The 26,995-nt window shown below is 46.2% G+C and overlaps 1 protein-coding gene across 2 annotated transcripts in view; it reads right to left on the bottom strand.

Annotated features, from left to right (window-relative positions):
- Positions 1–19,175: 19,175 nt before the first annotated feature.
- mybpc2a (myosin binding protein Ca) overlaps positions 19,176–26,995 on the bottom strand; it is a 70,541-nt gene continuing 62,721 nt past the window's right edge. For both annotated transcript variants that reach the window (XM_035399321.1, XM_035399322.1), the window contains 5 exons: positions 25,199–25,338; positions 23,109–23,268; positions 22,856–22,992; positions 20,382–20,568; positions 19,176–19,292 (listed from right to left, as the gene is read on the bottom strand). In XM_035399321.1, the coding sequence (XP_035255212.1) occupies positions 19,261–19,292; positions 20,382–20,568; positions 22,856–22,992; positions 23,109–23,268; positions 25,199–25,338 (656 nt within the window). In that variant the 3' untranslated portion in view covers positions 19,176–19,260. The remainder of the gene's footprint in view (positions 19,293–20,381; positions 20,569–22,855; positions 22,993–23,108; positions 23,269–25,198; positions 25,339–26,995) is intronic.

The raw sequence follows: 26,995 nt of genomic DNA, 5'->3' as shown, positions 1-26,995 counted from the left end.
GTTATAGCGGAATTAGCACCGTTAGAGTTGAATTAACACTGGACGTTTTACTATGGTGCACGACAACCTCTCTGGCCGGGGTCATCCGCGTGATGTCGGTTCTCTAATAAAAGCGCGAAATAAAAAGCGGCGTGCCAGCGAAGGGCTGGGGTTTGGGCCGTGTGACGGGACCCTCTGCTCCGCGCGCGCGCGCGTCCCGCTGGGTGTCCCAGGAGTCGTCACGCGGCCCAGATTCCCCCCCCCCCCCCCCGCGCCCCGACTCTCTCGTCTCCTCGCGCGAAATAATGCATAATTATCAGTAATTATAATTCCCTGCGTCCCCGCTGTGCCTGCCGCTTTGTCGCTCCGCTGCTGTCCCTGAACTCTGCGCTGCGCCTGCTGGCCTTGTCACGCTTCTGCGTTATCTGCGTCTTTTCCCCGTCCCCTGGTAATATTTATTTATTCTCGACGTTATCTCTGTTTTTTACACAATCTAAAATTGAGCGGTACAGAACCAAATCAAGGAAAATATATCTGTGTCCTAAACATTATGGAGCTTACTATATGTATGTGTATACACACATACATATATATATATATACAGACAGGTGACAAATTAAAGGAAAAACCAGTGTAAGGTGTCTTAGTAAGGTATTGGGACACCAGAAGCCACCAGAACAGCTTCAGTGTGCCTTGGCATAGATTCTACAAGTCTCTGGAACTCTACTGGAGGGATGGAACACCATTTTTCCAAAAGATCCCACATTTGGTGTTTTGATGATGGTGGTAGAGAACGCAGTGTAACACCAGTCCAAAATCTCCCATGGTGCTCAAGTGGGTTGAGATGTGGTGACTGCGAAGGCCATAACATATGATTCACATCATTTTCATACTCACCAAACCATTCAGTGACCCCCTCGTGCCCTGTGGATGTGGGCATTGTCGTCCTGGAAGAGTCAACTCCCATCAGGATAGAAATGTTTCATCATAGGATAGAGGAGATCACTCAGAATAACGTTGTATTGATTTGCAGTGACCCTTCCCTCTAAGGGGACAAGTGGACCCAAACCATGCCAGAAAAATGCCCCCCCACAGCATAACAGAGCCACTGGACCCCTTCATCATGGGAGTCAAGCATTCAGGCCTGTACTGTTCTCTTGGTGTACGCTACAAATGCACTTGCCGACTTGTCGAGAATATGGTGAAGGACGACTTGTCTGACCATATCACTTTTTTCCACATTTCAGTAGACCAGTGTCTATGGTTTTTGCACCACTGAACTGAACACTGAAATGTGCGTTCCTCTTTGTAATGAGGGGTTTATGCACTGGAACCCTACTATAATGGCCCTCTCTGTTCTTGTTGTCGCAGTCTGATCACGTCCTGCAATGACATTCTCAGTCACCTGGGGAAGAGTCGCTCTTCTGTTTTTTCCTTACACGTCACACTAATGCACGAGCATCACGGCCATCGAATGTGCGCTTTCGAGCACAATTTCCGACCCTATTCACCGACGTCTTTCCCACAGATCTAAACGCTGATGTCGCTTTAGTCACCGTTCCAACTGAAACGCAAGCCAGCTGAGCAGTCTTTGTGACTGAAGCTCCTGCCACCCGTGCCCCAGGAACGAAGCCTTGCACTTTCCGTGCTGTTATTCATACTGTCCCCTCCCGTCTAACTGGCTGATGATCCACAGGCAGGTGATAATGATGCGGGGGGGGGGGGGGGGGGGTGTTGGTGTTCACCGGTCCTGTCGATCCAGCACTTTGGAGTGAGGAGCTCAAGGTGAGTATGTCCAGCATTGGGGGAAAGGGGGGGGGGGGGGGGAAAGGGGGGGGGGGGGGGCGGGTTGCAGGGTCCAAGCCAAAACAAGTCTCCTCCCCTCCCCTCCTCTCCTCCTCCACCCCTTCCTGAGTTACAGACACGGCATCATCGTTAAAGCAAACGCTCCACTAATAAGAGTAAGAAGGAGCCCAGCGACGGTGTGGAGAGCCCAGGGAACATGCTTGGTTGGACATACCGAGCTCGCCTGTACTTGTGCTGGCCATGGAAACAAGCACACTGATGGAATTGAGAAAATCTTTACAAAAATACAACTAATATCATTTTACAATTGCAATAAAATGCCGAAAGAGGTACAACAATATTACTGAAGTACAGCCTCAGAAATTTGAATCTTGGAGTTATGGACTGACCGGACAGCTGAACATGCTCGCAGAGTGGAAACAACAAAAGCTAGCTCCTTGTTTCACTGGTGCAAAAATATAAGCATTAAACTGCAATGTCACACTTTCGACTGGAAACAATAGACATAAAATACTATAAAAATTTCACAAAGGGGCAGGTCTTGGCACTTTTAAGGAAGAACAAAACACGCTGTGGGGGGGGGGGACATCAACCGCAACACGAATAAGAGACAGAATAACACCAGTCTGTAAAAAGTTATAGAAATAGAGATGCCAAAGACAGCAGATCAACAATAAAGGAGATCATTTGGACGAAATATTCATTGTTCTGATGAGATTCTAGGTAAGCCGGTTTGATACATATTAGATGGTTTGCGGCTACAAAATGAGAGTAGCCTATGTACCTTCTAACGCTGTGGTCTAGCTGCACTGCTGTAGACTCACATGAATTTCCACCAGAATATGCAGTGCACCATCCGCTGGAGACAAGCGCAGTTTAACCTGTTTTCTTGGGTCAAAAAAAAAGACCCGTTTCGAGTTTAACAGCAGTGAAAAACCCCTACATTTAAATTCAATGATTTCCTTAGAGTGACCCTACCATGAGGAAAGCTAAATAATTCCTTTTTATATTTTGATAAAAGCGGTATGCTATCAGGGTGCAAAAATGGTCTTCTAGTTCTTTTTTTTGTCTGTGCAGTCATGAAATCTGAATTCGTAATCAAAGTTGAGCACCACACTAGCATTACAGCGAAATAATCGATTGTTATGTAGTAAAATGAGCGACGTATGACTGAATAAATGCAGTCTCTTTGGACTGTGAAGTAGGAAAACGCAGTTATTTGCCAATTTGACGATGAGTGGACGGGTTCTTTCGTCTCGCAAAATAGATTTTGGGTTTAAAATTCGATGAAGAGGGATAGGGGTAGGGCTCTTTTCTGAGCCTGTGGACAGGGGGGTGCATATTATGAAGATTACACAAGTGTTAAACTTAAGATTTTCTATTGTTCCCAGACAAGAGCAATATTAAAACCAATTGCCACAGTCCCATGAACTCCGCATCGGTCGAACCTCCTTCTGATTTTCAGTGTGCTTTTATGGCCACCTATGGGATGCTAACGTTGCGTGTAGCTAAACCTGCGGCTGGCCAGGGATTGCACAAGAGTAACCACGGCTGGCAAGGGAAAATAATTAAACTCTTTTTACATCTTGTGTCACAGATTTGTACGAAGCAGTATTCACTCACATAATAAAACATAATGAATAAAGTGTTTGGTGTTCAAGTTGTTCAAGTCTCCAAAAATGGTTAAATTCACAGTGAACTGGGCTAAATTCACAATTAAATGTTCTCACAAATGCCCTGCGATAGATTGGCGATCTGTCCAGGGTGTATTCCTGCCTTTTGCCCAATGCATGCTGGGATAGGCTCCAGCACCCCCCGCGACCCTGCTCAGGATAAGCGGGTATAGACAATGGATGGATGGATGGATGTTCTCACAAAAAGCAGCCTGAAATTGGCATTTTAAAAGCTAATCCTCTGACTGTACGTGCGCTACCATGACTGGCAGTGGCAGCAGTGAAACGTGGCGTGCCGACAGTTCCGCAGAGCAACGCACAGTCAGCTCCGGCGTCACCCGGGAGACGGGGGAGTTTCAGCCGGCCAAGATGACATCATCGCATCGCTCGCCAGTGACCCCTGCTGGTCGCCCCGGTTCCCCAGACGCCTGCCTGTTCGCCTGCACACGAGACGTCTTCCTCTTACTCACGTCTGTGTGGGCCAGGCTTGCAGACTGCTGTGAGGTAATAACAACCTCTGAGATCACGCTCTTCGGAGGAAAGCACACGCTATGGGCAGCAGTGTAGTATAATGGGTAAGGAGTTGGTCTTGTAGTCTAAAGGCCGCAGGTTCGATTCCCCACTAGGCCACTGAAGTTGTACGCTTGAGCAAGGTACTTAACCTGCATTGCTTCAGTATATATTCAGCTGTACGATTGGCTGTAATGTAAATGCTATGGAAATTGTGTAAGTCGCTCTGGATAAGAGCGTCTGCTAAATGCCTGTAATATAATGTAATGTAATGTAATGATTGTCTGCAGAGGTTGGAGGAATGGGCGCTGATGAAAATATGACTTTAAATTCCAGAATTGGGGAGAAAAGGGTAAAAGTGGATAAAAACATGTGCGGTGCTATGGGAAAGGATGAAGCGTACTAGCTGTTAGCAGCTCTGTGTTAAACACAAGTGTTGGTCTTAAACTGAGAGTACACTGTGGCAGAACATCTGGCCACAGTGAAAAACCACAAGCTAAAGAAAACATTAACGAAGTACAGACTCAGCGAGCACAGCCTGGCGACAGAGACAGGCCGACACAGGCAGACCTGGCTGCCCAGGGAGGAGAGGCTGTGCTCCCACTGCAACAAAGAGCAGGTAGAGACAGAGCCGCACTTCCTCATTAAATGTGAAAAATACAGAAACATTAGAGAACATTTCTTCCCCAGACTCACAAAAACAAGTCGCAAACTTCCCAAACCGACCCAAATCGCAGAGAATTCAATTTCTCCTGGGAGAGGAGAGGAAAGGTGCTGCCAAAATTTGTTTGCACAATGTGTGCCTATTTGTAATGTGTTTCCTTGTTCATAATTCATGACATTGCACTGTAGTTTGCATACATTGTGGTGTGTTTTACAAAGCTTTGGCAACACATACTGAAATACGTCATGCCAATAAAGCATTTTTTTAAATTTAAATTTTGAATTTGAGAGAGACTTAGCGAGAATTGGGTCACTTTCCCCTCCTGCTGATAATTGAGCACACAAATTCTGGGTTCATTTGAATCAGGCTTCCAGCACTGCTACCAGCACAAGGCACTGAAGAGCAACCGGCTCCACCCAGAGAGAGACCCCCCGGAACAACTGGCTATCAAAAAACTGTTTTTACACGATATACACGAAAACACTACAACCACAATTGGCGCGAAGAAACTAAATTAAACAAAAATCTGGAAATGTACTGTATCCTAGGGAAGGGGAGAGGCAGAGCGAGGCAGAGTGAGAGACTGAAAGAGAGGTAGAGGGGGGGAGAGACGGAAAAAGACAGAGAGAGAGAGCGAGACAAAGAGAGACAGACAGATTGACAGACAGACAAAGAGAGACAGAGGGAAGGGGAGAGACAGAGAGAGAGACAGAGAAAGAGAGAGAGAGAGAGAGAGAGACAGAGAGAGGGGGACTGGAATACAGCATGGCTGCAGATGTCTGAGCAGCTGGTAGGAGAAGCGTCACGAGGAGAGGAAAGTGGGCCAGACGGGCGGGGCCTGCTACCCAGGGGCCCATCCATCCTGCAGGCCCCCAGCCGGGGCCCCGTGGGGACCAGAGATCCAGGGCAGTTTGCCGCACGGGAGCCACATTGGGGGGGGGGGCACATGGCACACAACCTACCCCACTGAGAGGAAGCGAGCGACCTCACACTCCACCCCGACCTCCCAGAACCCGCCATCGGGGAATCCGCCATTCGTCTCAAGCAGCAGGAAGTGAGGTATGGTAAACAGGCACGCCGAGAGCATGCAGGGTGAGGAATCAGCATATCTCTGTCTGCAGCAGCACACACGTGATGGCAGTGTAGCACAGTGGGTAAGGAACTGGGCTTGTAACCGAAAGGTCATAGGTTCAATTCTTGGGTTGTACTGCCGTTGTACCCTTGAGCAAGGTACTTAACCTGCATTGCTCCAGTATACATCCAGCTGTATAAATGGATACAATATAAATGTAAAAAGTTGTGTAAGTCGCTCTGGATAAGAGTGTCTGCTAAATGCCTGTAATGTACTGTAATGTGTGGTGTATATAATGTACATAAATGTACATGCACTCTGTCTGTAGCTACACACGTGTGGTATATGTAATGTACATACTCTCTGTCTGCAAGCAGCACACGTGTGGTGTATGTAATGTACATACTCTCTGTCTGCAAGCAGCACACGTGTGGTGTATGTAATGTACATACTCTCTGTCTGCAGCTGCACACGTGTGGTATATGTAATGTACATACTCTTTGACTGCAAGCAGCACACGTGTGGTGTATGTAATGTACATACTCTCTGTCTGCAAGCAGCACACGTGTGGTATATGTAATGTACATACTCTCTGTCTGCAAGCAGCACACGTGTGGTGTATGTAATGTACATACTCTCTGTCTGCAAGCAGCACACGTGTGGTGTATGTAATGTACATACTCTCTGTCTGCAGCTGCACACGTGTGGTATATGTAATGTACATACTCTTTGACTGCAAGCAGCACACGTGTGGTATATGCAAAGTACATGCATTGTAGCCTTTCAAAAAGAGGCTGATGACTTTTCACAACTCTGTTTTCTGCCCAACTCTGCTGTGTGTGGTCGGGACCGCTCAACAGTAATGTCCTGTTATTCAGCCTTAAAAACAGCTGAATCACCCACCAGATAGTGCAACATTAAACTACCTCAGGGGACCAAAAAAATGACAACAATCCAAAGGCGAAAGTAAATTCTATTTTGAACACGTTAATTGAGCTCAAGCGCCAATTACGCGGCAAAAAAATTCCAGACGGTAGCGTCACCGTTTCCGAGACCTACGTTCAAAATGTTTTTTTTTGTGGGGAAATATGTCATTCGCAAGATTTCTCACAAATGTTATTGTTGTGACAGTGGACAGCACCCCTTTTGGATTTTCAAACATCTGTAAAAGAGCATCGTGGGAAGAAGGTGTTTCAAACTCGGTCGCTTGGAGCGCGCTCGACGGGCTCCGGAGCGACTTCCCACCAGGTACAATTAAGCTGATTGGCTGAGGAACAAAAGGGACGCGGCTTTTCAGAGAATAAAAGCGCGGGGGATCTCACACAGAGCTGAGACAGCGTGCTGCGCTGCACTGCTTAGAAGGGAAGTTATTTTTGGCCAAACGCCTCAGATTGTATTTCAAGGCGATGTGTGCGTGTGTGTGCGTGTGTGTGTGTGTACGCGCACATGTGTGAGTGCATGTATACCTATATCTAGCATATATATGTATATATATATATATATATATATATATATATATATATATATATATATATATATATGTATATAGTCGCACTGTCGCCTCACAGCAAGAAGGTTTTGGAGTCTGTTATTGGTGTTTGTCTACATGAGGACCAGAGTTCTGACAATGAAAGTCAAGGAAGCCATTATGAGGCTGAGAAATAAGAAAAGAATATATATGCCAAACCTTAGGTAACCAAAAATTCTTGGACCATCATAAAGAAGAAAGAGAGCACTGGTGAGCTCAGAAATCACAAAGAGCCTGGTAAGCCAAGGAAGACCTCTACAGTGAATACAAAAAATTTACAGGCATTTGGTTGAACTTCAGCAGATAAGATTCTTCTGCACACTTCAGAATTAATTCTGCTTCTGCTATCAGCTGTTATATAATCAGTGCAGACAAGTGAGACAGAATCTGTGGCAGCCATATATGCCAAACCCCCCCCCCCCCAGGACATGGTGTTGGTTGGGGGGGGTGCTTTGTTTTCTGGGCAGTTCCCAGTGGCTTCCATACTTTGCTCTTGCCATCACTCCGATGCACTAATTTATCCTCAAGACCTTTTTCCAGAACTCTGCAGGCTCTTTTAGCTACTTCTTAGTAGACTGCAACCTGAATGTCCTGTTTGTGCAGGAAACTAGTGATTTGCATCTTGCAGTGTAGCCTCTGTAGTTTCTGTTTGTGAAGTCTTCTGTGGACAATAGTCACCGACGCCACACCTGCCCCCTGTGGAGTGCTTCTGATCTGTTGGACAGGTGTTTTGGTCATCAACAGTAGAGGTCACCCCTTGGCCTACCAGACCCTTTGTGATTAATGAGCTCAATGGTGCCCTCATTCGTTTTAATGATGTTCCAAACTGTTGATTTTGGTAAACTAAGCTCTGGCCTGACTCTTACTGTTTTTATTTTATTTTTATTTCTCAGCCTCATAATGGCTTCCTTGGCTTTCATTGGCTCGAGCTTGGTCTGCATGTTGACTCCAGACAGACTCAAAAGGCAATCAAAAGGCTGAAAAAGGAAGCAATTGAACATACCTGATTTATCAGAAACACCTGTGATGCCTTTTATCCCAAACGTTATAATTCCCTAAATTGGGGGGACCGATCATAAAATGTGCGGTAATTTGTACATGGTGCAACCAAAATGTATAAACATACCCTTAAATGAAAGCTGAGAATGTGCATTTTAACCACATATTAAGTGTTTGATGCCAAATCTAAAATTGTTGTATGCAGAGCCAAATCAAGAAAAAAATATGTCTTTGTCCCAAACATTATGGAGCTCACTGTATATGCACATACACTGTTTATATACATATTGGTTTGATTTGGCATGTGATTAATTAGAAAACTTCCTATTGCCTTCTGATTGTTAGTAAACCATAGGAAGATATAAATAGCTGCATCAACTAGAGAAATATTGGATCTTGCCTGCTTGTGAGATCCAAGATGGTTTGCTCCAAAATATACTACAGATTTGGAAGTGATACTGCAATGAACGGGAAACTAATTTGCACACACGCTTGATGCTCTTTAGTTAGCCATGTTAAAATGCTCCTTCAGTACAGTACTTAATAGAGTGCTTGTGAAATAAGATGTGGCATCTTCCAGTTAAGTGAAAAGGGACGTTTTTCGCTAGATATGAGAATAGCTCAAGATAAACGTCAATCAGCTCGAGGCATTCGATGGAATGATGTGTCGACAAAACGGTTATGAATTCAAACTCTTGAATCGTACTGAAGTAAATCTGGCCTGCATTCGCCCTTGAAAAGCAAGCCAATTACTGGTCTTTAAATGAACAACGAATCCAAGCACATTGGCTTCAGACAAATGGCAGATGGTTTGCCTGAGTTATTCATGAAGAGGATGTGTTCGAGAACACTTGCTCTAATCAATGGGGCATATTTGAATTAAATGGTAAGAATATTTGCCGTAGCCAATGGGGCATATTTGAATTACGCTCCCGTGGCTAAAACATTTCTGCCTGCCGAGAGAAATCTTGTTAGCGTCAGAGAGAAGTTGTTGGAATTCCGTGAGATCTCCACAAGGATGAAGCATTCAGAATTTTTAAAAGCTCCTTTTAAGCCACTTTCCCCTATTCAAACCGATGGGGCATGAATCCTAGCACACTCAGACGCCGCAGTCTTTTTTCCGCCTTCTGAAATATGTATATGTGAGCCTCAGCAAACATCTTTGAGGACTTGAGACATTGCACTCCGGATAGTTTATCCCACGGAAGATTGGATAAACTCAGGAGACACTAAACATTCTAAGATTTCAAATCTGGAATTACCTGTCATAGCTGTTCCTGATCATGCCTCCGTTCACTTCCAAATTCATATTATTCAGTACAAACACAATATACCTCTCTGTCAGTCACAATACGCACATTTTACCGGGCTGACAAATTATTACACCAAAGGCTGCGGCCGCTGTTTCCGTCTGCCTCCAATTACTTCCCCGAATTCTGTCAGCGTTCCGTCGATGAAAATTAAGCAAGAGATTAAATTAAAGCTAAAATTAAAACGAGGAGCCGCAATTAACGGGATTATCATGAATCACTTTGCAGCGGTGATTGAGTTTGTGAGAGGTTCTGTTCTGTGTCCCTAATTCGGCGAAGCTCTTCCTGCCCCCGGTGGAGAGTAAAGGAATTGCACCCTCATATCAGTTACAGCCAGACCCACTTCTGTCTGACCGTGCTCTCCCTCTTGCACTTGTATCCACCATTAGTGTACTTTCACGTGATTTTAATTGTCTCCCCGGACGCAATGATCTCACGGTTTTGTCTCGCACTCTGTTTGCAAAGTTATCATTTGAAAAAGTAACTACAATACAATCACCCCACAGTCTTCGTCAGTCAGTCAGCCAGTCAGCCAGCCAGTCAGTCAGTCAGTCAGTCAGTCAGCCAGCCAGCCAGCCAGCCAGTCAGCCAGCCAGTCAGTCAGCCAGCCAGCCAGCCAGTCAGTCAGTCAGTCAGTCAGTCAGTCAGCCAGCCAGCCAGCCAGCCAGCCAGCCAGCCAGCCAGTCAGTCAGTCAGTCAGTCAGTCAGTCGGTCAGTCAGCTTCAAAGAGCCAGGATGCATAAATTACAGTGGAAAACGATGCTTGTTGTAAAGCGGTGCGTGAGGAGCCTCTTCCTCACGCTGTCTCGAACCCGACTCCCGCGGGATGTGATTCGGTAAGGCGTGCCGATTACGCCGCCGCGTTTTCGTTTCGGCAAAGCAGTTTCTCGGGCCGTAAAGGAGGCCGGCTCAAACCGGAATGCGCCGGCTACGGTTTAATTTGTGCAGAAACCGATGCATAATACACCGACTGAGATTGTGTTTATTTTGAGGGTGTGTGAATTAGCGTTAATTTGTTTGCTCGGTAACGATGCAGGGAGAATTAATTAGGGAAGCGTTGATGGGTGTGTTAATAAGTCTCAAGTGTGTAACGCTAATGAGCATCAGATACAGTGGGCTGACTTGTGAAGGTATGGGCTAGTCTGGGACATAATTAGCGAGCATCTCGGTGCTGTATCCCTGTTATTTATTTATGTCCACAGCCACAGACCCTACAAAGAGGGAGATTACATTGTCTCCGTTCATTTAGGTGGGGTTTAATATCGACTTATCCCCCAAGTCTGGAACCGAGGCTTTTTGAAAATGGAGATGTGCTTAGAGATTTTTCTGTGAGAATGGCAGGCTAGATTACAATGTTCCACACACAGGTACAGTACACTAACAGTGTTCCACACACACAGGTACTGTACACTAACAGTGTTCCACACACACAGGTACAGTACACTAACAGTGTTCCACACACACAGGTACTGTACACCGACAGTGTTCCACACACACAGGTACTCTACACTGACAGTATTCCACACACACACAGGTACTCTACACTGACAGTGTTCCACACACAGGTACTGTACACTAACAGTATTCCACACACAGAGGTACTGTACACTCCACAGTGTTCCACACAGACAGGTACTGTACACTGATAGAGTTCCATATACAGGTACTGCACACTGATAGAGTTCCATACACAGGTACTGTACACTAACAGTGTTCCACACACACAGGTACTGTACACTAACAGTGTTCCACACACAGGTACTGTACACTAACAGTGTTCTACACACAGGTACTGTACACTAACAGTGTTCCACACACACCGGTACTGTACACTAACAGTGTTCTACACACAGGTACTGTACACTAACAGTGTTCCACACACACAGGTACTGTACACTAACAGTGTTCCACACACACAGGTACTGTACACTAACAGTGTTCTACACACAGGTACTGTACACTAACAGTGTTCCACACACACAGGTACTGTACACTAACAGTGTTCCACACACACAGGTACTGTACACTAACAGTGTTCTACACACAGGTACTGTACATTGTGCGGTCCTAATGATTTCCCGGTAGTGTTGTTGTTGTATTCTATTGGCTTTTTTCCTGCGTTAAGTTAGCATTTATCTTTTTATCATCTTTCTCTTCACAAACTCAGTTTGTGGAGTTTTAGTTTTAGTGATGGCCAAACTTGTCAAACTGTGTAACTCTCAATAATTAATCTAAAAACCTTCTTAATAATTCATAACATTTGCTTTTAATCATTAGTCAAAATTAAGGACGCATTTTGAGTTCCTCCCATTCAGTCAACATTGATTGAAGCCATAGATCTCATTTTCACAAATGGCTTAGTTTCAGCCAATAGGCATCTACCCTTTCAGACCTACCCATTTCAACTGTCAGTCTATAATCTAACCTATTAAAAATGCATCCTCTTTCCCAAGTAATCAATCGTCATATAGCACATTACAGAAAACTAAAGAAGCAGGTGACTAATTAAAAGTCCAGGGTTATAAACAGAGGGGATTTTTTCTTCTTGGCAAGCGCCACTTTCTTATTCCAAAGTGGCTTCGAAAGGGTAAATCATCCTTCAGTGGGCATTACAAGTGTCTAAGAACAATTAACAGCTTATTACAATCCAGAAGGTTCCGCCTTATTTCAATATGCCGCACGGTGTTGAGGGAACTGACATTGCAACTCTGAGGCTGCAGGTTCAGATCCCAGGTGGGGCATTACCGCTGCGCTGTGCCCCGCAGGAAGGCACTCAACCCAAATTGCTTCAGTAAAATATCCAGATGTATAACTGGATTGTGTATAAAAATAATGTCAGCTGAGCAAGGGACTCTGACTGGGACATTAAACGAAGCTAAACGCTTCGAGTGTAAATTTAAAAGTTTGGAACTAAACCGGTGTACACGTAGGGCCCCGGGACAATGTCCGAAACTCCCTGATGCAGCATTTGTTGATGGCTGGGTTTTGTAATACATGCACCATAGAAGGGCTTCCCCAGGAAAATGGAAAGGGGGCCCCTGCACCCCTGTGTATTCCCCAGAAAGGGGGCCCCTGCACCCCTGTGTATTCCCCAGAAAGGGGGCCCCTGCACCCCTGTGTATTCCCCAGAAAAGGTGACCCCGCTCCCCAGTGCATTCCCGAGAAAGGAGGACCCTGCTCAAACAAAGTGTGGTGGGTTAGTAGATGGAGCACAGTATTCCAGACACACTGAATGGACACTGCAGTGATGCACTATGGGACGCATGTGACACCACCTACCGATGATGATGATGATGACGATGATAACGATGCCGATGATGATGATTAAAGCTGGATGTTTGTCACGGAAGTCTCGGGAGTCACGGATTCGAGATACATAATTTTTGCCATTATTTGACAGTTCTATGACTTTCCCCATTTTTTCCAATGTCGTGATGTAATCTATTAATTCAGTTCATAAATAAGTGTGTCTTTCAACTCCGCGATTTCTTCAGTTTTCCGTGATTTGCTACAACGTTGCCGCGACTGCTCCACGACTGCAGCCAATATTTTCCGTGACAAACGCCCAGCCGTGCTGATGATGCAGGCGGTGTGTGCTGACACACAGGAGGCTGAAGCCAATGGCACTCACAAACGTGAGAGAGAATTACGGTCGGGTGGGAGGAAGGGTTTTAATCTGCACTGGCTCCTCTCTCTCTCTCTCTCTCTCTCTCTCTCTATCTCTCTCTCTCTGTCTCTCTCTCTCTCTCTCTCTCCCTCCCTCCTTCTTTTAACAGCCTCTTCCCCTCCTTTTTCACTTTTTAGTGAAAATGTGTTTTAAAAGTTGTTGGATTCTATTGATTATGTCTGCTTAGAAGTAGGTGAACTAGAGATCGCAATTGTTTTAGGGTGTTCAGGCCATACACTGGGATGGGGGGGGGGGGTGGTGACATCCCTGCGGGTGCCCTGTAATAAGGGCTCCCAGTCGGTCGGTGTCGTAGCTGCTGGGTGGAGTTTTCACTCGATTTACACCGGGCTCTCCCGCCAGCTTAGCCATAGAGCCAAGGGACAGGGTTGTGAAGAAAACAGTAGAAAACTGAAGAAAACAAAGGATAAAAACAACAGACCACACTATGTTTGTAAATCTGGAATTTGTGCAACCGTTCAGGAAAATGTTTTTAGCGAGTACTATGTCAGGAGATGCACCTGTAGCCAATAAGATGGCAGAGGTACAGCAGGCTAGTTATGGGACAGAGGAGTAGAGTGACACGTATGGGGGAGATGATGGTATAATGATGGATCCTTCCGTTGCCCCGGATCATGGTGAGACGGTAGCCTACATCGTATTCCTTGGAGGAGCTGAACTGTTTCCTTCCTTCCTTCAACAACAGGGAAGATTATTGTTTTATCGGTTTATTTCCCTAATACACGCTTGAGATCTGTGAAAGCATTGTTCCAGGTCTAGAGGCATTGTCACCTAGGAAGAGATTCAGACTTAAGAAATGGGCAACATCCGTGGGCAAGTCGATCTTTCCATAATAGTAAGGCAATGGATAAACATCACAAGGGACAGATTCTTCTTCCTGCTTGGTTAGGTTCATCTTTCCGGTCATTTTTCCCTGTCTATCTAATGGTAGTTCTATCTATTGGCACATTTAATCTAAACAAGGGATACAGGAAAAAGGCACTAGCTTTAATAATGAGTTTATCAGTAATAAAACAGATTGGAGAATCTGCTGGAAGGGGGATTATGTACTAAGTCATGGGGCAAACCCAAGTGCTGTGGTGGCAATTCTTTTCTCACCAGGGTTAGACGTCAGCATTGTTTCTGTAACTGATGTTGGGCTGGGGCTTCTCTTAATAGTTAATGTAAAAAGGTAAATCTGATTTTATTCGTATTTATGCGCCAAATTCGGGTGGAGAAAAGGTACGCTATTAGCATGTTAAAAAAAGAATTGGTTAAATTAAATAAGGATAATATACTGGGGTCAGGAGGATATTTGAATTGTGCTGTTGATTTCACATATGATAAAAATTCTGAGGAGCCTCAATTGATTTTTTCACAAGTTCTGGAGAGACTGCTGGTGTAGCCTGAAATGACTTATATTCAGACAGATAAGAACCACACTTCTAGACAATATAAGTTGAATAAATGGTTTGGTGACAGGCTTAGTGTTGTCAGGCTTGATCGGATCTATATGCAACAACAGCATAACTGTGGAATGACAAAATCTAGTATTGTACCATGCACTTTCTGAGACCACATGCTACACAGTAAAATCTTCAGTGTTAAATCAACTTTTACCGAGTTCATACAATTCATTCAATTGGACTCGTGTGTACTCCGATAGAGTTGAGTTAACACTGGACATTTTACAGCGCAGCACCTGCATGCCTGACTATTGCACAGATACAGCATCAATATTCATACTGGAAGTTCAACAATAAGTTACTACAGGATTTTTCTTTCTGCCAAGAAATGAGAATTTTTTTGCGATGAATAAAGAGGGAAGAAGGGATAGCATCAGTCATTAAGGCAGTGGTGGGACAATGGGAAAACACAAATAAGGATTTTCTGTCAGCAATATACATCTTTTACCACAAGAGAAATAGAAATACTGGTAGTGGGGAGAGGGGATTGCGAGGGGAAATTTGAACATAGCACAAAAAATTATTGGTTATAATGAAAGAAACTTGCAGGACGATTTGTCACAGGTGAGGAGGGAGTTACGGTCTCTCTGGCGAGACAGGACTAATGGAACCATCGCTGAGGGCGCAGAATGCCTTTTTGAAGAAAATGGACGCTCCAACATATTCATTTCTGAACCCTGAATGGTGCATACGGGAACGCAAGTAGATGCTTTGTTTGCACCTCTCAGAAGGGAGGCTCTCGTGCGATTGGTGGGAAACGAGCGAATCAGCTGTGGACTTCCGTACTGAGCTGTTTAAGCAGGGGCAGTCTGCACCGTTCCTCTCTTGGCGAGGGGCGAAGGGCGGAGCTTGAAGCCGCAGTGGAACTACGGGAGCTCGCAGTGGCCTTTCGACAGATGGCGTCCGGGCATGCCTGGGGGCTATATGGGCTGCCTCCCGACTTTTATAAGAAGTCCTGGCGGCTGATTGGAGAAGACTTCTACACCGACCTTCTGGAATGCATAGCAGCAGCGGAAATGTCAGCGAGCTGTCGGAATGCAGGCCTGACACTGCTGCCAAAAAAGGGAGTTTTTGTGTCTTTTAAAGAATTGAATACCCATAGCATTGCTATGCACAGACTACAAAATAATTCCCAAGGAGTTGCTCAACAGAGTGACACATCAGATTACTGAATATGGACCATATGTACTGGGTGCCTGGCCATCCTGTTAAAGACAATCTTTTACTCTTCCGTGACATGCTGGATATAGCCAAAGTATGTTGTTCAGACTTTGGTGTGGTCTCAATTGATCCAGAAAAAGCTTTTTGATCAGGATGCTTTGAATTAATTTGGATTTGTTATTTAATTCATTATTATTTAATTAATTTACAATTAAAAAGGATTTCCTCTCATGGGTGAAATTACTGTATAAAGGGGTGTCATGCATGCTTAAAGTTGGGGGGGAGGGGGTGGGGGGTACTCAGCAAGTCAGTAGCAGTTCAGCATGAGATCTGTTAGGGCTATCTTTTGTCTGGTCACCTTTATGCTATGTAAAAAAAAATAATAATAATAATAAGATGTGTCTCTTCGGGGCCTTGTTTATTTGAAGAGTAGGGAGGGCCACTCAAGGAGGGTGGGCGGGACCTTGTTTATTTGGAGAGTAGGGTGGGCGGGGCCTTGTTTATTTGGAGAGTGGGGTGGGCGGGGCCTTGTTTATTTGGAGAGTGGGGTGGGCGGGGCCTTGTTTATTTGGAGAGTGGGGTGGGCGGGGCCTAGTTTGTTTGGAGAGTTGGGTGGGCGGGGCTTTGTTTATTTGGAGATTAGGGTGGGCAGGGCCTTGTTTATTTGGGGAGCAGGGTGGGCGCGACCTTGTTTATTTGGAGAGTGGGGTGGCAGCGCAGAGGCCGCTGCATCATCGGAGTCTGCTGAAAAGGAATAGCCTGTAGCCTGCTACAGGGAGCTGGGGGTCTGGGGCTGGACTGTCATCTGTTCCTAATGAAGCTGGACAGTTTAAGCATCACAGGCTTTCGCAGCTCTGTGTTGAAGGGCTTGGAGGGGTTTTTTTTTGTTTGTTTCCCGAGTCGGAGGATTATCCCCTCAGCCAGTGGGTGCTATAAGCAATTGGGGAACCAGTTCATTGACCCCTTCAGGTAGATGCTAATCATCGCCTAGATGTGAGCATCACAGAGACTTGAAAAAAGTTTTTTCTGTTAAATGGACGAACTACACGATAATGGTAGCACTTTGAAACTTAGTATTTGTCGTGTATCGTGTACCACTGAAGCTAGAACACAGAGTTTGTTGTTTCCATTCATAGTTTGGTTGAAGGTGCACTGAATGTCTGAGGTGAGCAATCTCAGGACACCGGCATCCTGGCCACTAGGGGGCGTGTGTGAAGGGGGGCATCCGCAAGCCAGCTTACCTGCACAGTCCTGAGGGGCGGGCATTAAAGCCAGCTCAAGCTGTGGTAGAGCGGACTGGCCTTTATTCCTTACGGACCCCAGAGAGGCGATCAATGCCTTGCCTCATGGTGTCATGAAATACCTTGAGGACAGTGACTTGAGGCCCCACAGGGACGAGCCCATCTCTGCAGCAGTGAACGTAACATCAGCGGTAGAGGAGGACGGGAGGCGGAGGAAGGGTGAGAAGTTGTAGGCCGGCTCCTCGTTTTTGCTTCCCCAGCTCTCTGAACTTTTGAGAACGTTGGGAAGAACGATCCACATTTGGTTTGTGCCAAAGTATCTCATGCGAATGATTAAGAAAATGTACCACAGAGCAAGCGACTGGGGGTCTTTAACACATCAGTTGCCGAATATTTCTGGAGGGTTCTTTATGAATACCCATTGCCTAAATGGTCAGTGGATCTTTAGTGGAAATTAGCGCATAGGCGCGATAGCATCAAAAGGGCCCCGGGTACATTTTGACGCATTGTGCTGTGGGGAGTGTACCTTTTGTTCTCAAGTGGAAATGGTAGTTCCTCCTTTACAAGAGGTGATTGGTTACAAGGGCTGTGGCTGGTGTCGGAGGAGGTGCATAGGAAACAGGATAGTGTTTACTCCTGAACTTTTTGTGTATGGGCCTGGGTACTCTTTTGCACACAGACGCAAATGCTGTTTAGTAAATTTCTTGTTTGGGCAAGCCAAGTTGGCTATATGGATAACCCAGCAGAACAAGGTACAGGGATCTGGTCCTGTGAACCCATAACTGCTTTTTAAATGTAATCTTTAATCTCGTTTATGAGTAGAATATGCATGTGCAGAGATGGTTCAAGACTTTGAAGGGTTTAAGAGAATCTGGTGTGTACAGGAAGCAATCTGTGCTTATGATGGGGGAGGGGGGGGGGCACACTTGTTTGCATTAAGGTGCTTAAGGTGTCAGGAATGTTTATATTTGTTTTTATTTTATTTTTGTAAATCTTTGTTTCTGTTTGTTTCCTCTAATATGTACTGAGGCCTTTTGTCTCGGCCAGTATTCTGTGATTGACGTGAATGTATTAACCTTCATGCTCTGGGTGGTTGGAATAAAGGAGCATCAAAGCTCTCTCTCTCTCCCCCTCCCTTTCTCTCTCCCTCTCTCACCACCCTCTTTCTCTCACTCTCCCACTCCCCCCACTCTCTCTTTCTCCTACTCCCCCCCTCTCTCCCTCTCTCTCTTTCTCTCTCCCACTCCCCCTCTCTCTGTCCAACTTTGATTCAAAATCTTTTTCCAGCTTCACCTTCATGCCTGTGCTGTATGATCAGGACTACGCTGCCCTGTTCGTACAGATGACTGTGATTGCATTCAGGGCAACAGCGCCAATATTATAAAAGCGAAAGGCTTTAATGAGTCATGGGTGATGTCACAGCAAGGGACTGGATCAAAGAGAGCAGGAATAAAAGGGTAACCTCAGGTAATGAGAAGATGAAGATGAGGCATAAACTACGGCTAAATTTGATAAAATTGAGTGTTCAGCAGCAGTGTTGGTTATTTATTCGCTTGTTTGTCTATATTTTAAGCAACTACAAACAATATTGAATGATGACTTTAAAAAAATAGAAGTAACTGCGGAGGTATCAAAGTAAATTCCCATGACAACCTGCAAAGTCTAAAAGACTGCTTTGAAAATGATGAATTTCTCTGTTCCCCGCTTTTACATAAGACAGTGTTCTCTCCTCATCCATGTAAACAAAGACAGATATATTTACAGGACGTCATGTAGATTTCTCTGGACAAAGTTGTGTTGTGAGCTATGACAACCGGCAGTGCCATGCTGTTAAGTCCTGATGTTTTTTTAAGTCACAACACACAAGATGTTACTGTCATCAGTGCCAATGTCATATTCAAATATACATCAGTGTTACTGTTTCAATGCCCATAGAGATTTTGGTTGTGGTGTGGCTGTTTTGGACACAGATTTATCGACAGGAAGCATGAGGAAGTGCAGATTCCAAGAGCCAACATGGAGGATAACCAACATGTACATATCTATTTACTCAAGAGAGGACTGTAAGACAACAATTGGAAATTAATGGAACAAAAGACAGCTTAAGACTTCAAATACATTTTATTTTTGTTATCAAGCCACACATCAACTGATTTTCTTGTTTGTAGTTCCTCTGCGTTTCGCTCACTACTTTTCTTCTTTTTTGTCTGCCGAGTGAACTGTGTGTGGAGAAAAAAAGAGAGACGGGGCTGCTCGTTTAAAAAGGGAGAGAGAGAGAATCCCACTGTGTGATTATTCAGCACGGCCCGCAGCCCCCGCTCCATCACGCCCAGCCGAAGACGGGTGCTCGGTGTCGAGCCGCGCGCCGCCAGCGCTAACGCGACCCGCTAGCATCTCACCCGGCAGCCGGAGCACTGCTTAGCCCTGCTACACTTTCACGCCGACAGGTTTTTCTCTCTCCTCATTTCGCCTCGTGTGTGCGGACAGTAGGTCTGGGGGTCAGCTCTATATTATAGAGCTGAGCGAGAGCGGCAAGCTAGCAACGTGTGCGCTCGGCCACAAAGCCGGCATTCGCCGATTGGTCAAATGCAATATTCCTGAGAATACATACAGGTAGCCAGCATTACATATGAAATCCATACTTGTAGCCCATATTACATATGAAATGCATACGTGTAGCCCATATTACATATGAAATACATACGTGTAGCCCTTATTACATATGAAATACATACGTGTAGCCCTTATTACATATGAAATACATACATTTAGCCCATATTACATATGAAATGCATACGTGTAGCCCATATTACATATGAAATACATACGTGTAGCCCTTATTACATATGAAATACATACGTGTAGCCCTTATTACATATGAAATACATACACGCAGCCCATATTACATATGAAATGCATACGTGTAGCCCATATTACATATGAAATGCATACGTGTAGCCCTTATTACATATGAAATACATACACGCAGCCCATATTACATATGAATTACATACGTGTAGCCCTTATTACATATCAAATACATACACGCAGCCCATATTACATTGGAATTACATACGTGTAGCCCTTATTACATATGAAATACATACGTTTAGCCCATATTACATATGAATAACACACATGCAGCCCATATTACATATGAATAACCCACATGCAGTCCATATTACATATGAATTACACACATGCAGTCCATATTACATATGAATAACCCACATGCAGCCCATATTACATATGAATAACACACTTGCACATGCAGCCCATGCCCACTGGACCCTGGCGCTGAGCCTTACCTCGGACCTCCAGCTTGCACTCCACCTCGTCCTCGCCCAGGTCGTTGATGGCCCGGCAGGTGTACTTGCCGCCGTCGAACAGGCTGGGCTTGCGGATGTTGAGGGTCAGCACCCCTTGGTTGTTCTGCATGAGGTACTTGGGGTCGTCCCCGATAATCATCTTATTCTTCAACCAGACAATCTTGGGCTGAGAGAGTGAGAGAGAGACAGAGAGAGAGAGGGGGCGTGGGAGGAGAGACGGAGAGACAGCACGAGAGGCAGTATTAGGCATTAATGATGGACCTATTTGGAAACAATTGTTAGAAAATCTGTACTGTGAGATCAGTCAAAAAAACACACCATACTGTTATTAAAGAAAGCCTAAATAAATTGGAATCAACCATATAGGATAACCAAAAGCCACTTAGTAAACCTATCACCTACAAAGAACCGATCGAAAAGTTCCAGTCTCTAAAAAGCAGTAATCTGGGGAAGGCATTCCGTAGTATCCTAAATTCAAGAACTGTAACCTTCCTTAACGAGCACAATGTCCTGACTAAAAGTCAAACTGGATTTCTCCCGAATCATCGCTCCACCACCGATTATATTTACACCCAACACACCCTAATGAACACATCCACCAAAAAAGCAAAAAAAATCTTTGCACGCTTCACTGATTTCCAGATAACATTTGATTCGATTTGCCGCAAGGGATTACATTACAAAATTCTTCAAAGTGGTGCAAGGGGTAAAGATTCTGAGGTAATTAAAACAATTTACTCGGAAAATAAATGCAAAGTGAAAACTGGCAGGCGAAGAACAAAGTTCTTCGCAGCAAAGCAGGGAGAGAGTGAGTGAGTCTAACACTTCGGCGTGTGCGTTAATGAGTTAGCGGTGCGGCTGGAACAGTCTCCAGCCCCGGGCTTTCTCCTACACGGCACGAAAATAAAATTCTTATTCTACACCGGGTACCTGGCTCTGCTGTCACTCGCTGAAGGAGGGCTACAGCAGAACCTAACTCTGCTGGAGGATTTCTGTCAGAACTGGGCACGGACAGTAAATTTAAAAAAAGACAAAAGCAATGATCTTCCAAAAAAAAAAAAAAAAATAGCCAGATGTCAGGAAATAAGGTTCCAGTTTTTTCAAGGCAACCCCGCCCTAGAACACATATTAAGTGACACCTACCTCGGTCTGAAAATGACAGGGAACTTTTCCAAGGCAGTGAATGCATTAAAAGAAAAAGCTTTAAGAGCCCTCTATGCTATAAAAATAGAACTTATATATATATATATATACATACATATATATATACCAATAAAATCTGGTTAAAAATCTTTGATTGTGTTATTCAGCCTATTGCGCTGTATGGAAGTGAGGTATGGGGTCCACTCGGCCAGCAGAGCTATTCTAAATGGGACAAACATCCAAGAAAAGCTGCAAGTCCAACTAGGAGAAGGCTCCAACAGCTCTTTACCTGGCTGACCATCAAAAAACATTATGAATTTGAAGTATTTGTTCACTTATTAATAATTTATTATTATTATTATTATTATTATTATTATTATTATTAGTAGTAGTAGTAGTAGTATTATAGTGGTTATTGTTGTTGTTACCACATTTAAACATAGAAACTATTCTGTTCAATTTGCATTCATGCTCTGTTGTATTTCTGTACTTCTGTATGTACACATCGGCAATATTTACAAGTGTATTTCAGCCGAATGAAGCATTTTTGTATTTGAAAGAGGGACAGAGAGAGAGAGAGAGAGAGAGAGAGAGAGAGAATGAGGCAGAGAGAGAGAGAAAGAGAGAGAGAGAGAGAATGAGGCAGAGAGAGAGAGAGAAAGAGAGAGAGAGAGAATGAGACGGAGACAGGATGCAGATCAAAATCTCACCTCACACACAACAGTACTCTCCTCTCTCACATTCTGTTTGTATCAGCGCACGTCGGCGAGATCAGTCGCCGCTCTGATCTTGTGCAGCTGGCAGCCCCCACAGGGCAATGCGCAAATTCAAACTCCAGGTTCATATTCACAACCGCAAAGTGCCGGTATCCTTATACGCTTTACATGTGACAGCATGATATATCACTCGTCATCCTTGATTAACCTTTGTGTTGACTACTTGCTTTGATTATTCTTGATTCATCGGTTAGTTTTGTGATAATATTATGATCTTTATGTCAGCAACGCACATGCAGCTTGCCAGTGTATGAATCATGTCTGCATGTTTTGCCGGGTTCCTGTTTCCACATTACAGGCATTCACAGGGATCATTTGAGTTTCCCAATCTGTGCTTCTTACTCCTGCATAAATGTGGCCAGAGAGGGGACTTAAATTTGGTTATCCATACAAAGTGCAGAAGAAGATGGACCACATTTCCACACATGCCACACACACACACGCATGCGCACACACACATACACACACACATGCATGCGCACACACACATACACACGCACACGCACACACACACACACACACGCGTGGACCCACCTTGGGGAATCCGCGCACGGAGCAGCTGATGGCAGCGGTGTAGCCTGCAATGACGGTCCTGTCCACCAGGGGCTGCGTGAACTTGGGGGAGTGGCTTAGGTCCTGCTCCTTGAAGGCAGCCTGTTTGTGCACCAGGCCTGAAAGGGGCGGGGAACGGCAGGGGGGGCCGTGAGACGCCGTGGCGGGTGTAACCGCGGAAACGGCGGGCGTAACGGCGGAAACGGCGGCGCGGCGGGCGGGCGAGGACGCGCACCTGTCTTGGCGATGACGGCCGTGTTCTTGCTGAAGCCTGCCGATTCGCTGAGGCCGCAGATGTTCTCGCTGTATACGCGGAACATGTACTCGTTCCCCATGACCAGGTCGGACACGGTGCAGTGTGGTCGCCTGTTGTGCTCGTACACCATGAACCACTCCTGCAGGGGGGGGGGGGGGGGGGAGGCACACAGCGGGTGGCACAGGCTGAGACTGCATGCATTCCTGATACTAGAACTACATACAAAAACAATCCAATCTTTATTTATACAGCACATTTCAAAACAAAGTTGCTTCGCGAGTCAGAATTAAAAATAGCACTGCACAACAGGAAAGAAGGCGACGTATGAAATACTTCAATATATACATACAGTCTTTTTCCTGTTTTAAATTGTTGCTTTCGTGATGGTTGCATTTGTCCCCATTATAATTTTATTATTATTATTATTATTATTATTATTATTATTATTAACAATTGGATTGGTCCCACAAGGGTAGGCTGGGTCCTTGATACACTGGAAAATACGACCGTGTACACCTGTGGTTTTCAAATTGTTCTGGGTATGCTGGTTTTTGTTAATATCTCCATCAGTTAAGGTTGTTGAAAACACATTTTAAGTTTCTAAAATAATTTTGCATTTTAACTCTTTTGAGCGCAATCAATTAAAAAAATGTATCATCTGTCTGAAGGGGTCATTCGTCATGCAGCACGTTACAGAAAATGAAAGCTTCCGTCGGTCCGACTGATTAACGTGGATTATTTATTCTTCATAACATAACGTGACCTTAAGAGGCTAACTCATCCGTCAGTAGACATTAACAGAGTAATTAAGAACAATTAACAGCTCATTACTAGTCAAAGGTGTCAATTACGGTAGGAATGAAAGCGAGCGTCCACAGCGGGCTCCCAGGATTGAAACCCTCGTTATACGCGGTTGTTTTTGGAGTGCTGTGTCGAATGAGTCACACTACTGATCGCGCTCTACGCGCACATTATTTGTGCTACTCTCAACAGCACCCCTCCAGTGCATCACAGGAATACGTTGTGAATAAAGTCAAACCCTTTTTCAGCCAATCAGCAAATTTCTTGATGAGATTTGTCAGCACTGGCCAGGAATCGTCCAGCAGATTGGAGGAAGCTGAGGACATTACCCAGCATGCCTCGCTCCTGGATGTGCTGGACCGCCGTGGTTCAGCCCGGCCCCCTCATCCTCCTCCTCTCACCCATTCACTAGCCCCTCCTACTCTCACCCATTCACTAGCCCCTCTTCCTCTCACCCATTCACTAGCCCCTCCTCCTCTCACCCATTCACTAGCCCCTCCTCCTCCCTCCCATTCACTAGCCCCTCCTCCTCCCACCCATTCACTAGCCCCTCCTCCTCTCACCCATTCACTAGCCCCTCCTCCTCCCTCCCATTCACTAGCCCCTCCTCCTCTCACCCATTCACTAGCCCCTCCTCCTCTCACCCATTCACTAGCCCCTCCTCCTCCCTCCCATTCACTGGCCCCTCCTCCTCCCACCCATTCACTGGCCCCTCCTCCTCCCACCCATTCACTGGCCCCTCCTCCTCTCACCCGTTCACTGACCTCCACCGGCCAGCAGAGGGCAGTGTAGTTCTGACATATTGGCACAGGTCGGGTCCAGGAAGGAAGGGATGAATGCAGCGCACCCCAGAAGCGTCCGCGTGTAGCGCAGCTCAGAGCAGCTCGCGAGGCCCTGAGTGGGCGGCTAATCCGAGCCCACGCGCGAGCCGCAAACCTTCCCGCTGCACGCGCAATAAGCAGTAAGTCGCACCATTTGGTTATGAGGTCCAGACCAACAAGAACTTCCTGACCAAGAGGCCTTTCGGCACAACTGGTGCGACAACTTTAACCGTCCCACTAGAACACCGCTCTGTCCCGCAGCCCGGTCGCCGCATTATAAAAGTGCGCTACAGGGCGCTCCGTTAGCATAGCTAGCACCCGCTGTACACGTGTTGTTTTGTGTGTAGGAACATAAGGATGGTGGATAAAGATGGGGAGCTCCTCCGCGGTACGTTAGCTCCGGCGACACCGCCGTGTTTTTGAGCCCCGCCCCCCCCCCCCGCTCACGTTGGTCTTCTTGTCGGCCTTCTGGATGGTGTAGCCGGTGATATCGGTGTTGCCGCTGTCCCGGGGCGGCTGCCATTCCAGAGCTGCGTTGAAGCCCCAGACGTCGGTCACTTTCACCGCTGTGGGCGCGCCTGGCTTCTCTGCAGTGGAGAGAGAGAGAGAGAGGGGGGGGGGGTAGAGAAAGAATGAGAGAGGAGGGGGGCAGAGAGGGAGAGGGAGAGAGAAAGGAGAGAGTGAGAGAGATGGGAGAGAGGGCGAGAGAGGGGGAGAGAGAGAGTGAAAGAGAGACAGAGAGAGAGAGAAAGGGAGAGAGTGAGAGAGATTGGAGAGGGAGAGAGACAGAGAGAGGCAAAGGGAGGGAGCAAGAGAGATGGGACAAAGGGAGGGAGGGAGCGAGAGAGAAAGCGAGCGAGAGATGGGAAGAGAGAGAGGGAGAGAGATGGGAGAAGGGGAGGGAGAGAGGGAGAGAGCGAGAGAGATGGGAGAAGGGGAGGGAGAGAGGGAGAGAGCGAGAGAGATGGGAGAAGGGGAGGGAGAGAGGGAGAGAGATGGGAGAAAGGGAGGGAGAGAGCGAGAGAGTTGGGAGAAAGGAAGAGAGAGAGAGGGAGGGAGGGGGGTCAGGTCTCTGATCCCATGTGCTGCTAAACGGCGACGTGCCCACTCAAACGGCAGATTCAGATGGGCGACCGTAAGGCGCAGATCCCTCCTGCGCTTAAACTGGATCTGTACACACACACCGCTGAAATACTCCGGCTCGTCACTGTCCCTGATCTGACATTTTAGGGAGGGTATCTGGAGGATACGCACTCCGAACAAAAAAGCCGCCGACGCCAATCTCCATCAGGGACCCCCCCCCCACCCGCCGGAGGACCCTCAGCCAGGGAAGGTCCCCGTCGGAAACGGTGTGCGAACAGCCGGTTCTGATCAGCGCCCGCGCGCAAGCGCACGTCCGCAGATCCGCTACCCCCGGGCCAGAGCGCCGAGGGCTTCGGTTCGACGCGGCTCGCCGTTTTCAGTTTCAGTCGCTCGCTGTTTTTCTCGCGAGGCTGAAGCGGAGGAGCGCCGTGGATCTGCGCATCCGCCCCCCCCCGGCGCCCGACGCAGAAACCGCCAGTCCGCTCGGTGCGAAATCTCCAGCGATTCTCCCGCCTCAGCCTCACGCGTACGATTCTCCCACCCGCAATGCTGTTTTGCTACGCTGGCAGAAAAAGGGGTACTGTTGGGGCCTATTGTTGTTCTCTGAGCTACAATTCCTATTAATGTTCCTTCACTGGGTCGAGTTTGCACCTTAGAATACTAATCTAGGTAAATGGTACAATGGGTGTACCTTTGATTGTACTGCCCCAATGACAAGCTACTGTGCCCCCTTAGCTGTAATTTTTTGCTGTAATTTTTCACTTTTATTTTTGCCAAAAAACCCAAATAATCTTCAGACGCAAGTTGTGTGTCATTGCTGGACATGCATAATCACTGCAAAGTAGGATATTTGATCGCTTAACGGTCCAGAAGGGCACTGAGTCAGGGCACAGAGTGAAGGCCCATTTCATACCAGCTTCTGCTCTTAATTACTGAGATTAGCCCGGTCGTTCAGGCGACCCGGTTACTACGGCTACAGGTCACGGGGCTGCAGCAGCAGGCTGTGCCCGCACACCCGGAAACGCTGTACCGTAGTCCAGCAGGCTGAAGGAGCGAAACAGCCAGTTAGAAAATGAAGAAAACCAGCCCTCCAGTAATGGAGGACCGCTGACACAAGGGAAGTCTGGGTAATGTAGTCATAAACCGCACAGGAGACTCCCT

The sequence above is a fragment of the Anguilla anguilla genome, chromosome 17 (assembly GCF_013347855.1).
Source record: "Anguilla anguilla isolate fAngAng1 chromosome 17, fAngAng1.pri, whole genome shotgun sequence".
Taxonomy (NCBI): Eukaryota; Metazoa; Chordata; class Actinopteri; order Anguilliformes; family Anguillidae; genus Anguilla; species Anguilla anguilla.
This window is presented reverse-complemented; position numbering and strand designations above follow the sequence as displayed.